The sequence below is a fragment of the Lynx canadensis genome, chromosome A1 (genome assembly GCF_007474595.2).
Source record: "Lynx canadensis isolate LIC74 chromosome A1, mLynCan4.pri.v2, whole genome shotgun sequence".
Lineage (NCBI taxonomy): Eukaryota > Metazoa > Chordata > Mammalia > Carnivora > Felidae > Lynx > Lynx canadensis.
The window spans coordinates 78,481,699-78,497,510 of record NC_044303.2 but is presented as its reverse complement, the minus strand read 5'-3'; the positions used below and the strand labels follow the sequence as shown (position 1 = coordinate 78,497,510).

The 15,812-nt window shown below is 41.1% G+C and overlaps 1 protein-coding gene across 6 annotated transcripts; it reads left to right on the top strand.

Moving 5' to 3' along the window:
- Positions 1-28: 28 nt before the first annotated feature.
- Positions 29-9,994, top strand: LIG4 (DNA ligase 4). Of its 6 annotated transcripts, none has more exons than XM_032592461.1 (4): positions 735-2,422; positions 2,598-2,640; positions 5,232-5,392; positions 6,123-9,994. In XM_032592461.1, exon 4 carries the CDS (start codon positions 6,151-6,153, stop codon positions 8,884-8,886), a length of 2,736 nt encoding a protein of 911 aa, XP_032448352.1. In that variant the 5' UTR covers positions 735-2,422; positions 2,598-2,640; positions 5,232-5,392; positions 6,123-6,150; the 3' UTR covers positions 8,887-9,994. The 6 variants fall into 6 exon arrangements, with proteins under 6 accessions (XP_030169819.1, XP_032448352.1, XP_030169787.1 ...); XM_030313936.1 differs by lacking the exon at positions 735-2,422 and adding an exon at positions 2,460-2,479; XM_030313927.1 differs by lacking the exon at positions 5,232-5,392.
- The last annotated feature ends 5,818 nt before the right edge of the window (positions 9,995-15,812 follow it).

The following is a 15,812-nucleotide window of genomic DNA, read 5'->3' as shown; positions in this document are numbered from 1 at the left end:
AAGATACGTTGGAGCCTGGCCGCCGGCACGCTGGAACTCGCGGTGGGCCACCGGACCCGGCGGCTTCTGAGCCCGGGGCACCTGGAGGCCTCCTGCCCATCATCCGAGGCCCCCAGGGTGAGTGTTGGTAACGCACCAGATTTCCCTTTGGGACACAGCTCTAAGCGTGTACACAGATTAGGATTAATTACCTAAGACAGCGTGTCTGGCCAATCGAGTTAGGAGGGGTATGTACCGTGCGTTCCGGTACTTCCTTAAAAACGCATCCGTAACTTATTTTGTTTCTGTTTTCTCCCAACCCAGCCCTCCCCTACCTCTATCAGAATGGACCTTCACGGGCAGATGGAGGTTTTGTGAGGCCTGAACGTGAGGAGATTTAGAGGGCCTTCCAAAGAACAGGAATGCAAAATTATCTTACTTTTACAACTTTTCCAAAAGCACAAGACCAGGGAACACTGCTAGAGCCCAGGGCCTGGGACGTGTCCACACAAAGGGGCCCTTGAAGCTGGTGCTTCATTACCTTCACTTTCCCAAGGCACCAAGTTGTACTAAATTGTTTATCTACAGATGTCTAATCCCCCCCCCCCCCCCGCCTTGGTCATTCCCTATTCTCTGTCCCCTATTTTATATATACAAAGAATATTTCATATTTAAAAAAACAAGACAAAACAAAACAAAACAAAACAAAAAACATGTATCTTGCCGTCAGATGGAGAGCTCCAGGTCAAAGCCAGGCTCTCGATATTAGCTTCTTGTTGTTTGTCACCTGATAAATGCCAGACACTAAGGTAGACCACTTAATGTAAATAAACTAATAGTCACAGCAACTTTAGAAGATACTTAATGAAAAAACCCTTGATTATCTTTGAATCAAGGATTAGAAAGGCTAAAATATCATGGACTAGGATTTGAATCAGTTTGGAGTTTGGTTTCATAATCCATGGTTCCTCTCTTCCATCAGTAATACAAAGTGCAAACTCTGACGTTATAGGAGCTCAGTAGATGCTGAACAAAATATAAATGTGCACAAATGCCTTCATAAGATGGACTCTTGTGGGGGGGTCCGTTACCAACATTGTTGGGTGCTACTCCAAAATAAATTGATAATTCAGTTGAATAGTAGTTGGAGAAATTGCCATCAAAAGAGTAACATGTGACTTGTAAACTTCATAGCTGATTTCAGAGAAATATTTGGATAACTTAGGTGCATTCGACATAAAAGGAAATTAATTGAATGTTGTTGGGCTAAGTCTAGCTCTGCTACAAACAAATGCTGTGAATTAAATAAGTGACAGTTTTGTAAAATGAGATTTTTGAACATTAGACAACCCCAAAGGGCACTTAGTAGCTCTAAAATGTTCTCAGAGACTGTTGCAGCAAAATATCACTTTCTTAAAATATCACCCCTTGAAGCAACAGTATTTTATGGCAAGAGGAAATAACTCTCAAAGGTGTTTCCATCGTCATGGATAATTTTTCAGTTCTCCATGAAAGAAGACAAACCAAAATATTAGTAGAAATCAACAGTTCCTGGAACGTAAGGACTGAGTTTGTTTTTATCTCAATCTTGAATGCCTAGCAAATTACTATACCATGGTTGGTGCTCAGTGAAGATTTGCCAAATAATTTTATTTTGACTCCTTGGACAGACACTAGAAGAATCCATAGTTGATTTCCAGGCATGCAACTCTTTATGTCTGTATTATGAATTATATATTATGTATTTTTATGAATTATGTATTATTTCTGTATTAGGAGACAAGAACTCACATCCCAGCTGTACCATCATGAGAAACAAATAGGAAAGGACAGCCTTAAGCAATTTTGCACAAGCCTATTTTTCCACTTACATGAAACGTCTGATGTTTGGGGAGGCAAGATGCCCTTTTCAGTTATGGGCACTTTCACAAGCAACCGATGAGATGAGTATTGGTACAGTTTACATAACAGCAAACAGAACTCTATGAGGCTGTCACTTGCTAGTGAGCAGACCAAGGCCAGGGAAGACTCAGGTTCACATTCCAAGGAAGGAGCCAGTGCACAAAGTGCTCTTGGGAGACAAAATCCTCGCTCAGACAAAATCCACTCTCATGGGTGAAGCACTGGCAAAGAGCACCTGCTGCTTTGGGAGGCTAACAGGAGTTGTATTTGTGGTCACGCTGCCACCAGGCTCCCTGGAGTCCTCCTCAGCCATGCAAGGCGGACCAGTGCCCAACCCGAACGTCACTGCGCGTGCGCACATCATCCCTGTGCCCTCAAGGCCCGCAGATGCGACTGCGCCTGCGCAAGCGTCTTCACGATGTCAGGGCCTCCCCGGCCTTAAGTGGAGATTGCGTCTGCGCCAGGAACAGCTGGGGGAACCGGCTCCCTGGGCTGCGGCTTCCGGTTTGGAGAAGGCACCTGGGGCTTCGCGTCCTGTGGGGTATTTGTGCGGCTGCGCGGCCCGGGAGGGGGTTCGGAGTCCCCGGAGCGAACGGGGGTGGGTTACGTTTGGCAGACAGACACTGGGCTGGGGTGACCCAAGCCGGAGGGGACCACCCCGCGTCTTTTCGGCCCACCGACTGCTTATAGTCTTTAAAGTTTTTTTCTTGTTTCAGGACAGGAAGTCTTTCGGCCCATTCGCCCCGGCTGGAGTCGCAGGTGAGGGTTCGCGGGCCGCCCTGGCGACCGCGCTGCGGTGGAAGCCGGGTCTTTGGTTCGGGGTTCTGGGTCTAGACCCGCACCCTTGGGATGCGAGGGCGAGGGGCCTGCCTCTTGGGAACGCAGCTGGCTGCTGTGATGCTGTGGTTGCGGACTGTCTGGTTCTGGGGACCCCCTCCCCCCAAGCCGGTGCCAGTTCACCCCGGATCCGTTGCGGGTTTTATTTGCGGGGTTGGGGGAGTGGTGTGGACCCCTCCAGAGATTTTGCAGGCCTGTCCCGGTGCAGTTGGAGAGAGATACAGTATCCTTAGAGAGAACCACCTTATTTCTCTTCTTACTTTTGGTCTTCTGTCAACCTCCTGGCTCCCACAGCCTTCTGGCTTTTTCCTATCACAAGTTTCTCTCCGTTTAGAGTCTCCCCAAATATCACAAGTGTGTAAAGGCTGCTGTAAACCCCTTGTCTCACAGGGAAGCACATCTTCTTGAAGGGGCTGCAGGAGGAAACTTAAATTGTACCAGTCACTTTCTCTGCAGTCAAATAGCACTAAAGCATCCTATTCACTGAATGCAACCTTGCTGGTATGTTTCATTGTGTCACTTTAGGATAATATAGGCAGTTGCTGAATGGACGATGAGTCATTATTGTAATATCAATGATCTGTATTCATTCTCTTGAAAGTTGCTTATTCTTTATCAAAAAGCGAATCATATCCCTCCCTTATTTCCTTAATATTTTATAATATTTATATTTTAAGTGTTACTTGCGTCAACAAGTAGTATAGTCCTAAAATTGATCAAGGATTTACCAGCTACCAACTACTGTGTTAAGCACCTTATGTAAATTATCTGAGTTCATCCTCCTGTTACCATCTGCAGTTATTAACCCCATTTTTCACTTAAGGACACTGACTCTCAGAGAAATTAAGTGGTTTCCCCATGTCACACAGCTGTTAAGTTTTGAGTCTAGAATTGAACTAACATTGGACTCTGTGAAGCCTGAACCCTAACCACAAACCACAAGTCAAAAACATCAACTAACAAACCCAGAATCCAGAAGATAAAATTAGGGAACATGTAAAAGCAGTGGTACAATTTTAATGAGTAAAAATATTTAAACCTGTTCATTTGTTACTAGTTTTGGAATCCTTGTTGTATTTATAGCAGTTTTGGCATACATGGGTGTCCGCCCCATTACCTAGATTTCAGTGTTGTTATAAAGTAATTTGAGTCTTTGCCTGGAACTTGTTGAAGGAAACTGAGACCAAGTAGAATATTCAGATAGATCAGAAACTGTATTCCCACCTTGTACATTCAAAGAAGAATTTCTCAACATTCTTCATTTTTTTAGACATCATATATGGGTTGTAAATATAACATTATATACCACAGCGTACTGACTTAAGGGGGCATGTTTTGCGAAGTAAGACAGTAAACGTAAGCAGGTGGTTCAGTCCGTTATGCTGATAAGACACCTCAAGAGGAAGCAGTTACTGTATTCAAAGACAAAAGTCTCAGGAAAGTTGTCTCTCATGGGTTTATTTCTTGGTCTTAACTGACCCGACAGAAGTTGAGTTTCCTTTGTTAGGAATTCGACTGAGAAGTGGAGCCTTTTCCCCTAAAGGCCACCAAATGGCTGTTGTGGAACTTGCCCTGTGCAGTCATAGCTGCTAAATGGTTTTGACCAGACTGAATCCCACCAGGCATAGTGGGGAGTGAATGCAATCAGCCCCTGGCCTTTTCTCGTGTGCTTTTCCAGGAACTCCACTCTAGATGTTGAGTAATTCGTTCAGCAAACAAACCTACTAAGTGCCAGGCACTACTGACACAAATTACAACTCCTGACCTCAGGAGACTGGTGGGGTAGTAACGGCTGTACCATAACCAGCCATGTGATTTCTTACGCCAGATGTTAGGCAATGTAGCCTGGTACTGATGGTGCCTGTGGCTTGTTTGCTGCTGTGGGGGAATCTCACCGTCCCTGAGACCGCTACGGGGCTCCCTCCTCCCTGTGCAGCTGCTCTGAGGCTTGACGGGGATGTATCAGGAGGTGTCTGAAACCACAAGATAAAACATGGTTTTTATTCCCAGAACACACATTTTACGTGAAGTCTTTGGTTTTTTTGGAGAGTGCGTGTGTGTGCGGAAGAGAGGCAGAAGGAGAGAGAATCTTAAACAGGCTCCACGCTCAGCATGGAGCCCGACACGGGGCTGGGTTTCACGACCCTGAGATCATGACCTGAGCCGAAATCAAGAGTTGGATGCTCAGCTGACTGAGCCACCCAGGAGCCCCTTCTTGAAGTCTTTTTTGGAAAAGTTAGTTGATTTTAGTGTTCTATGGTTTACATCACATAGTAGCTCTGATATCTTATAGACTCTAATAGGACTTGCATGAATATTTGAAACTTTAAGGAAATTTCACACTTGTGGTGACCACTTTAGGAAATAGTCTAGACCCTAGCCCAGCAAGGTACTCATTATTTCCTCTGACTTTAGAAGATACTTCAGTGGACAACTGTCTCGTGACAATTTACTTTTGTTGCAGCACTTAGCATTTTGTAATTAGTTCCATCATACCCCCTTTTTCTTTACAGAACATATGCTCTCTTAAAGCAGAAACATAGCACGGTGCCTGGTGGATATGTGGTCGGTGAATTGTTAGGGGTAACAGGCATGAGATGAAAATATGAACCCAAAAAATGTACTACTGAATTTAAATTTATGAAGCTGTAAACAGTTAGACAAAATAGAAGAGGTAAGTCAAGTAAGGATTTCAGGTGGAAGTTGTTTTGAGTTGGGTTTTGAATATTGATTGGAATGATTGGGTAAAGCTAGTGGTGATGTGAAAGTGAACACAGACAGACATAGGCTTTGTTTGGCCTAAAGAAGAAGGTAGTTGTTTTGGGGGGTTTTTTTGTTTGTTTGTTTTTTGGGCTTTTTTTTTTTTGTGGTGAACTCCTACCTGTGTAGGAGTCCAAACTTCCTGCAAAGCCAAATTCAATTCCATGAGCTGGTGGTTTGTTAGAAACATCTGTTTCTGAGGCTGTGTGGTAGTCTGACAGAAAAAGAGGAGAAATAAAAGGAAAGGCCTTACCTCAGAAGGCCAGAAATGAAATGCATTGAGTCTTCTTTTTCTGTTGTTATTCTTTTGCATCATGCACTGAATAAGGAATGGAATAGTTAATTCAATAGAAGTTGGAGTTTACGGAGAAAGACGAGGTAGTCGATTTCAATATTGCTAATGTAGTGAGTGGGGCTGCTGATACTTTTAGTAATAAATACGGAATAGAATTGAAGTAAAGTAGTTGATTTTCATTAAATGTAGAGGTGGAAAAGGGACAGAATTTATAAGCATTGATTCACTTTCATTTTGCAAATGTTGATAAATCTTTTATCACGAACGAAGCACTGTCTGTGAAATCTTTACGTTAAATATTCAGTTGAAGTTTATCTTTGACTTAAAGTTCTTCTTTTTTCCTTATTAGCTAAACCAGAGGATTCCACATCGCTTCTATGGCTACCCCACAGACTTCACAAACTGTTGCGTCTCACGTTCCTTTTGCAGATTTATGTTCAACTTTAGAACGAATACAGAAAAGTAAAGGACGGGCAGAAAAAATCAGACACTTCAGGGAATTTTTAGATTCTTGGAGAAGATTTCATGATGCCCTTCATAAGAACCAAAAAGATGTCAGGGACTCTTTTTATCCAGCAATGAGACTTATTCTCCCTCAGCTCGAAAGAGAAAGAATGGCCTATGGAATCAAAGAAACCATGCTTGCTAAACTTTATATTGAATTGCTTAATTTACCTAGAGAAGGAAAAGATGCCCTTAAGCTTTTAAATTACAGGACACCCACTGGAACTCGTGGAGATGCTGGAGACTTTGCGATGATTGCGTATTTCGTGTTGAAACCAAGATGTTTGCAGAAAGGAAGTTTAACAGTACAGCAAGTAAATGACCTTTTAGACTCAATTGCCAGCAATAATTCTGCCAGAAGAAAGGACCTAATAAAAAAGAGTCTTCTTCAGCTTATAAGTCAGAGTTCAGCACTGGAACAAAAGTGGCTTATACGGATGATAGTAAAGGACTTGAAACTTGGCTTTAGTGAGCAATCTGTATTTTCTGCTTTCCACAATGATGCTGCCGAGTTGCATAATGTCACCACGGATCTTGAAAAAGTCTGTAGGCAACTGCACGATCCTTCCGTCGGACTTAGTGATATTTCTATCACTTTATTCTCTGCCTTTAAACCAATGCTGGCTGCCATAGCAGATATTGAGAGAATTGAGAAGGACATGAAACACCAGAGTTTCTACATTGAGACCAAGCTAGACGGTGAGCGTATGCAAATGCACAAGGATGGGGATGTGTATCAGTACTTCTCCCGGAACGGGTTTAACTATACAGATCAGTTTGGAGATTCTCCACGGGAAGGCTCTCTTACACCATTCATTCACAGTGCATTCAAAACAGACGTGCAAACCTGTATCCTGGATGGTGAGATGATGGCCTTCAACCCTAATACACAAACTTTTATGCAAAAGGGGAATAAGTTCGATATCAAGAGAATGGTGGAAGATTCCGATCTGCAAACTTGTTACTGTGTTTTTGACGTACTGATGGTTAATAATAAAAAGCTAGGGCGTGAGACCCTGAAAAAGAGGTACGACATTCTCACTAGTGTTTTTACACCAATACCAGGTAGGATAGACATAGTGCAAAAAACACAAGCTCATACAAAGAAAGAAGTAATTGATGCTTTGAATGAAGCAATAGACAAAAGAGAAGAGGGAATCATGATCAAACATCCTCTATCCATTTACAAGCCAGACAAAAGAGGTGAAGGATGGTTAAAAATTAAACCAGAGTATGTCGATGGGTTGATGGATGAACTGGACACCTTAATTGTGGGGGGCTATTGGGGTAAAGGTTCGCGAGGCGGAATGATGTCTCATTTTCTGTGTGCTGTAGCAGAGAAACCTCCTCCTGGTGAAAAACCCTCCATGTTTCACACTCTCTGTCGTGTTGGTTCAGGTTATACCATGAAAGAACTGTATGATCTGGGTTTGAAATTGGCCAAGCATTGGAAGCCTTTTCATAAAAAAGCTCCACCAAGTAGTATCTTATGTGGAACAGAGAAGCCAGAAGTGTACATCGAGCCTTGTCATTCTGTCATCGTTCAGATTAAAGCAACAGAGATCGTCCCCAGTGAGATGTATAAAACTGGCTGCACCTTGCGTTTCCCCCGAATTGAAAAGATCAGAGAAGACAAAGAGTGGTATGAATGTACCACCCTAGATGACTTAGAACAACTTCGAGGGAAAGCATCTGGAAAGCTTGCGTCCAAACACCTTTATGTCGGTGGTGATGATGAACCACAAGAGAAGAGGCGGAAAGCTGCCCCAAGGATCAAGAAAGTTGTTGGAATCATTGAGCACCTAAAAGCACCTAACCTTTCTAATGTAAACAAAGTTTCTAATGTATTTGAAGATGTGGAGTTTTGTGTTATGAGTGGAACAAACAGCCATCCAAAGCCCGATCTGGAGAACAGACTTGCGGAATTTGGTGGTTATATAGTACAAAATCCAGGCCCAGACACCTACTGTGTGATTGCAGGGTCCGAGAACATCAGGGTGAAAAACATAATTTCTTCCAATGAACATGATGTTGTCAAGCCTGAGTGGCTGTTAGAGTGTTTTAAGACCAAAAGCTGTGTTCCATGGCAACCTCGCTTTATGATTCATATGTGCCCATCGACGAAGCAGCATTTTGCCCGTGAATATGATTGTTATGGTGATAGTTATTTCGTTGATACAGATTTGAACCAACTGAAAGAAGTGTTCTCAGGAATTAAAAATTCCGGCGAACAAAGTCCTGGAGAAACAGCTTCCATGATTGCTAATTTAGAATATCGATATTCCTGGGACCACTCCCCACTCAGTATGTTTCGACACCACATTATTTATTTGGACTTGTATGCTGTTGTTAATGACCTGAGTACCAAAATCGAGGGGACAAGGTTAGCTTTTACAGCTTTGGAACTTCGATTTCATGGAGCAAAAGTAGTTTCTTGTTTAGCTCAGGGAGTGTCTCATGTAATCATTGGGGAGGATCATAGTCGTGTTGCAGATTTGAAAGCTTTTCGAAGAACTCTTAAGAGAAAATTTAAAATCCTGCAACAAGATTGGGTAACTGATTCAATAGACAAGTGTGAATTGCAGGAGGAAAATCAGTATTTGGTTTAAAGCTAGCTTTTCTAGTGAGGAAAGCCTGTGATCTGGTGGACACGTCGTAACAGGTGGTAAAGATAAAATTTTAAACTACATTTTGTTTTTATCCCTTCAAATTTATGCTTAAATGGTATTATTAGAATAGGAAAACAATATTTTTAAGTTTTGAGATAGGTAAGACCCTGAATAGCCCAAAGCCAAGAAAGAAAAAAAATCTTTTAGCAGTGTAATATTTGATGACTTTTAAAACCAAGATGAAATAAACAGTTTAAAGAAGAGGTGTTGATATAATATCCCTATAGAAATCTAGAATTTTGACTCCAATATTAATAAAATACATTCAGAAGCTTTTAGAGTCATTAAAAGCATTGATCTAAATGGATTTTCTGGAGTCAAATAAAAATTTTAATAGTTGTTATATAATAAAGCATTGCAAGAAAGAAGAATTGTTATAGTTAGACTTGTAAAAATATATCTTAAATTGAAGACTAAAATTCTTTTAAGTTTGAAATGTTGTAAACAAATTTGTTTTTTAGGGTTAAGGGCAAGCTCATAAATGAAACCTGTTACTGATGTAACTAGGTAAATTAGGGGAAATTGAATGAGACTTGATGGTCTAAAAACTTAAAATTAGATCAGTTTGATTAAAAGAAACTTACCATTTTGCAAGTATTGGGCCCACATTTATTGTTTCTCTAAAATAGAGCATGTTTCAAAGACCATGTTTTTATGTGAACTTTACTCCAAGATGAATAGTATTCACAAAGAGTGATTTTCCTAGATGTAATCCACATGTCAAAATAGCCTGTGTTGGGACTTTCATTACAGAGAGGTAAATTGCTCTATTTAAAATGATTTTTATCTTAGGTTATTTAAATTCAGTGTATATAATATATATTATGTCTGGATTTATATACTAAATTTTGGAATACAGTGTATTCATTATGAAAAATATATTTTCATGACACCTCTGAAATACTTAAAATATGGAACCCAAGGAACTGTGTATAGATTATTTGTATGTAGTTTTAGATTTTATTGAAATGGTGTAACAAATGTAATTTTATTTCTTAATTTAAATAAAATATTTAATATGCTATTGAAATTTATGGTGGTTGATGGATTGATTGATTTTGAGAGAGAGCACGAGCTTGAGCCAGAGAGGAGGAGAGAGGGAATCCCAAACAGGCTCCACGTTGTCAGCACAGAGCACGATGCAGGGCTCCAACTCAGGAACTGTGAGATCATGACCTCAGGTGAAATCAAGAGTCAGATGCTTAACCAACTGAGCCACCCCTATGATGTATTTATTTTGAGACAATTTGTAATAGTTATTTCAATCAGATTAGATACTATGGTATCTATAATTTTTGACTGATTCAAATCAGGTTCCTATTTGAGGTCCTTTGTGTTTCATATTATTGAATGAACTTTATTAAAAATTTAAACTTGGGGCACCTGGGTGATACAGTTGGTTAAGCATCCGACTTTGGCTCAGGTCATGGTCTCACGGTTGATGAGTTTGAGCCCCACGTCAGGGCTGTGCTGACAGCTCAGAGCCTGGAGCCTGCTTAGGATTGTGTGTCTCCCTCTCTCTGCCCCTCCCATGCTCATGTGCACGCTCTCTCTCTCTCTCTCTCTCTCTCAAAAAGAAAATTAAAAAAAAATTAAAAATGCATTAAAAATTAAATGTGCATATTTTTATAATACCTAGTGAGAAAAACTACAAAATAGATAACCAGTAAGTGCAGTGGAAAGAAAAGTACATAATTTTACCACCAAAGACAATAACATTCAGTACTTCAGGTTTTTGATGGTAAGGAAAGCACAAAACACGGATTTACAGTGTAACAGAAAAGTGTAAAACTATAATGTTTTATTTGATCAGCTTTTCTCAGTGGGAGAATTTACAGGCAGGCCACTAAAATATGCCTACATCACTTTAAATTGCTGTTCACTATACCATTGAATGTAGTGTAATGTGTTCAGCTAGCCCATTATTGTTCGACTTCTAGGTTATTTGACCTTGCCACCTTTTTGTTTTCCTAACGAACATTGTAATCAATCTGTACTGTAGTCTGTGTATTCTAGTCCTGTTTTTTTCTTATACATCCTTAGAATGGAATTGCTGATTCAAAGGTACATATTTTTTATTTATTTAAAAAATTTTTTTTAACGTTTATTTATTTTTGAGACAGACACAGAGCATGAACAGGGGAGGGGCAGAGAGAGAGGGAGACACAGAATGCGAAACAGGCTCCAGGCTCTGAGCTGTCAGCACAGAGCCTGACGCGGGGCCTGAACTCATGGACCGCGAGATCATGACCTGAGCCAAAGTCGGACGCTTAACCGACCAAGCCACCCAGGCACCCCCAAAGGTACATATTTTTTTAGTAAATGGATACGCATTTCAAAAACTTGGCAAAATGCCTTTCTAGATTCTTCTCTTTCCCATCTCTAAATGTTGGGGAGTTCATTTTCTTAGTACTGGACCTGTTTTCTGTCTTTACTCACTCTCTACACATTCTCATCCATCCCCTGACTTTAAATATGCTGATAACTCCCATGTATTTTTAGCCCTGGTTTCTTTGCTGAACTCACGTTCGTGTATGTATCCACATAACGTCTCCACATGAAGTCTAATGAGCCTCTCGTACTTAATGTGTCTAACTAGAACTATAAAATATTTCTCATAGAAAACATTTTAAAATATGAAAGAGAATGGCGTAATGAATGCACGTGCTCACCACTCAGTCTGAACAACTGTCCTATTTACAGACCTCAGGATTATTTTGCAGTCATTTAGATTACCTAACAATTCACAAGTGTTCTGTTCAGAACTCTGGATTTCTGCAATACACTTAACGTTCCTCCCCAGTGTTCCCCTCCTCACAAAATGGTGCATCTATTCACCCAGCTGCTCAAGCTGAAAACCATGCTGTCATCCTTGGTTCCGTCTGTTCTCATGTTTCCAATTCACAGAAAATCTTGTTGCCTGGAGCTTCCAAATAATCCAGAATATGACCTGTCACCACTTTTCCCAGTAACCTGCCACCATTATTCACCGACCACCATCACCTTCTCACTGGCCTTCCCTTTTGCACTCTTACTCCACTACTGTCAGCTCTCGAGGACACTCACTTTTACTTTCAAAGATGCAGTCAATTCATGTTCCTCCACTAACCAAAACTACTGAATCCCCATCACTCATAACTTCCAAAGTCATAAATGGTCCATTGGAGGTGGCCCCGATTACCCATCTTCTGTTAGCTCTCTGACTTGATTTCCTATCACTTACCCCCTTGCTCACCACACTGTAGTCTCATCGGTCTGTGTGCTTTTTCCTTGAACTTCATTCAGGGCTGGTGTATGCTCCCCCACCCACACCCCAACACCATCCCTTCATTCTGCCTTATTTTTTCCAAAGCACTGCACCTTTATTTCCTACCACTAGAATAGAAACTCCGTGAATGAAGTCATTCGGTATGTTTTGTTCACTGTTGTAATTGGTCACTCAATAAATATTAATGGAATAAATTCTCTGAATTATACTGAAAAGCCTACTTTGCTCTTCTCCAAGTCTATGTGTTCTTGCCAGAAAGCAGGCAGGACAAGACACTATTCAAGAACTCCACCTTTTTCTGCATTCCTGATGACTTATCACCATCCTGAAAGAGTTGCTTTTTGTTTTGTTTTTTTTTTTTGTTTTGTTTTGTTTTGTTTTTGTTTTTGTTTTTGTGGCTGATGGCACCTTCTTTGAAGATCAAGTGGCTACCCTAACTGCTTCATAGGCATCATAGGCATGCACTCTACCTGGCATTAGAGTGAACAGGTCTGGCTTGGAAACTTGGAACTCTTATTTTGGGGGAAGTAGGTTGGACATAGCTTTAAAATATCTAATATGAAATTCTTTGAGCACTAGAGCTATTTTATAAACTGTTCCCATTCAATTTCAACCAATATATATTAAGTTCTTACTCTCCTTGATAGTCATTGGAGTGAAAAAATGAACAAGACAGTCTCTGCTTTTAAGGAACTCAAAGAGTACTGAAAGATAAAAATAATTGGAATACAAAATATAAGTGCTTTCCTATGAAAGAATTATGGATTCCCTGGAAAGCCATATGCTGTAATGAAATGAATACAAGTTTTAGAATCTAGTTTTCCTGGGCTCAACTCCAGTTCTGCCACCAATTGTCTCTGTTGTTTGAGCAAGTCACAATTTCCTTAAACCTTAGTTTCTAAACTTTCAAATGGAAACAGTATCTACCTCACGCAGAATATATGAAAACAGGGACACCTGGGGTGGCTCAGTCGGTTGAGCATCCAACTCGATTTTGGCTCAGGTCATGATCTCCTGGTTCATGAGGTTAAGCCCCACGTGGGACTCTGTGCTGACAGTCCAGAGCCTGCTGGGATTCTCTCTCTCCTTCTCTCGCTGCCCTCCCCCCACTCATTTGCTCTCCCTTGAGAACAAATACACTTGAAATAATTTTTACACTTGAAATAATTTTTAAAAAGCATGTATGAGAACAGAATTATAGTGCCCAGCATACAGAAAAACTCTCCAGCTTTTATCTGCTGCTCTTATCCAGGCCTCCCCAGTGGGGGTTCATTAATCCAATGGGGGTTAATAAGGGAGTGCATTCTGGAACCATAAGTAGAATTCCCTCAGGCATATTGGTATGGAGGGTTTGTCCTTGCAGAGGGAAGATTATAAATACAAGCATGGGGAGTACAAACATTTGGGGGAGAGTGTTTGTAAAACATTCAAATTTAGGTGGGAGGGGGAGGTATAGGTAAATTAGGATAAATTTTGAATGATTTCAAATGCTACACTGCAGAACATGCGTTGTATCTGGTGCTCAGGAAAAATGCACTGAAGAATTTTTAGCAAGGTATTTCAGGTTTTTGTCTAAGGCTGATTTCTTGATTCTCCCTCCTCAGTTCAAGCTCATGTAGCAAAAATACCATCAGCCAAGTAGCTTATACAACAAACATTTCTTTCTCATGTTTCTGGAGGCTGGAAGTCTGAGATCAGTGTGCCAGCAAAGTTGAGTTCTGGTGTGGGCCGTCTTTCTGGCTTTCAGAGAGCCACCTTGCACCTGTATTTTCACGTGCTGTAGAGAGAGATCTAGCTCTGGGCTCTTCATCTTATAAGGGCACAACTTCTAACATGGCGCTCTACCCTCATTCACTCATCTCAACCCAATTACATCCCAAAGACACTCCCCCAACACATACATGCCCCACTTCCAAGTATCAGATTAAGGATTAGGGCTTCTAAGGATTAGGGATTCTGAGGGAACACATTTAGTCCATAGCACCATCCCTTACATTTTTTTTATGTAAACGTTTACAAATAGGAGTGTCATCTAAGTACCTGGGCAAACAGCAATAAACACAATGGGCAAAAATTCTTGTCAACATATCATGATTTACTTTCATTCACTTAAAAAAAAAATTAAAATTGGGGCCCCTTGTGGCTCAGTTGGTTAAGCGCCTGACTCTTGGTTTTGACTCAGGTCACGATCTCACGGTTTGTGGGTTCAAGCCCCGCGTTAGGCTCTGTGCTGACAGTGTGGAGCCTCCTTGGGATTTGGAATTCTCTCTTCCTCTCTCTCTCTGCCCCTCCCTTCCTCTCTTTCTCTCTCTCAAAATAAATAAATAAAACATTTATATATATATATATATCTTTAAAAAATAAAAATAAATTAAAATGTATTTACCAAAAGGCAAAAATTGGACTTCTGGGTATTGTTCCTGTTCCTATGACTGCATAGCAAGTCAACCCCAACCTCAGTGGCATAAAACAACCATTTCCATCATGCCCACATATTCAGAACACACACAAGCAAAATGTCTTGTCTTGTTACCACTGTGATTACAGACTCAGCTCTGAGAGTCTCCCTCCCCATGTTGGCTTTGAAGGATATGCCTGGGGAAGTGCATGCTGGCAACAACCACGAGTGCAGAAAAGGTGGTTCCCCAGCTAATCTTTCAGATGAGAAGTTGGCAATAGGAAACTAATACAGATTTTTGGTTCCAGAAGCGGGGTGCTGTTTAACAAATGCTTACAAAGCGGCTTTAGGAATGGGTGATGGGCACAGTCAGGAAGAAATGCAAGAAACACTATAGGGTAAAGCCTAAAATCTCCAAGGAGACTATTGGTAGAAATTGGGATTTCAAGGGTGCTGCCAACGAGGGCTCAAAAGGAAGGGAGGAAGGGGTGTCGTGTTATGTAGTGACAGAAGCTTAGTGAAACTGTCTCCTGCACTTGAGTAAAAAGAAATGTGTAGGTGCTGAACTTGGATGTATACCTACTTGCAAGCAAAGTGTCCACAATGCCACCTGAGTTCTCACTGTTTACCATAAAATGCAAAAGAATTTAAACAAAATCTGCTTTTTACAAAAAGAAACCACAATTTCATGACTTTGAAAATTCTCTGCTTCTCCAGCTATAAGGTCTGCTGAAATTAATGAATTGCTTCAAAATTGTCACATACAGAAAAAGCCAAAGGCGTGGTTGTGCAATTTCTGCTCTAACCTCAGAAATACCTGAGGCTCGGGACACCTGGGTGGCTCAGTCGGTTGAGCATCCCACTCTTGATTTCGGCTCAGGTCACGATCTCACGTTTTGTGAGTTGGAGACCCGCATGCGGTTCAGCTCTGACAGTGTGGAGCCTGCTTGGAATTCTCTCCCTCTCTCTCTCTGCCTTTTCCCCCACTCTCTGTCTCTTTCTCTAAATAAATAAATATACTTAAAAAAAAAAAGAAAAAAGAAACACCTGAGATCAGATTATTCAACTTCACAAAGCATGATTTCAGATGACAGCCTTCGATCCTCTCAAGCTACAGGGCCTGCGAGAAGATGAGCTGTGTTGTGTTCCGGAACCACCTCAGCAGGAGGCTGAAGCAGAGAAGATCTCATCTTGCGAAGG

Coding starts and splice junctions, on each gene's coding strand:
- LIG4 (XM_030313959.1), top strand. CDS start 6,151: ATGGCTACCCCACAGACTTCACAAACTGTTGCGTCTCACGTTCCTTTT.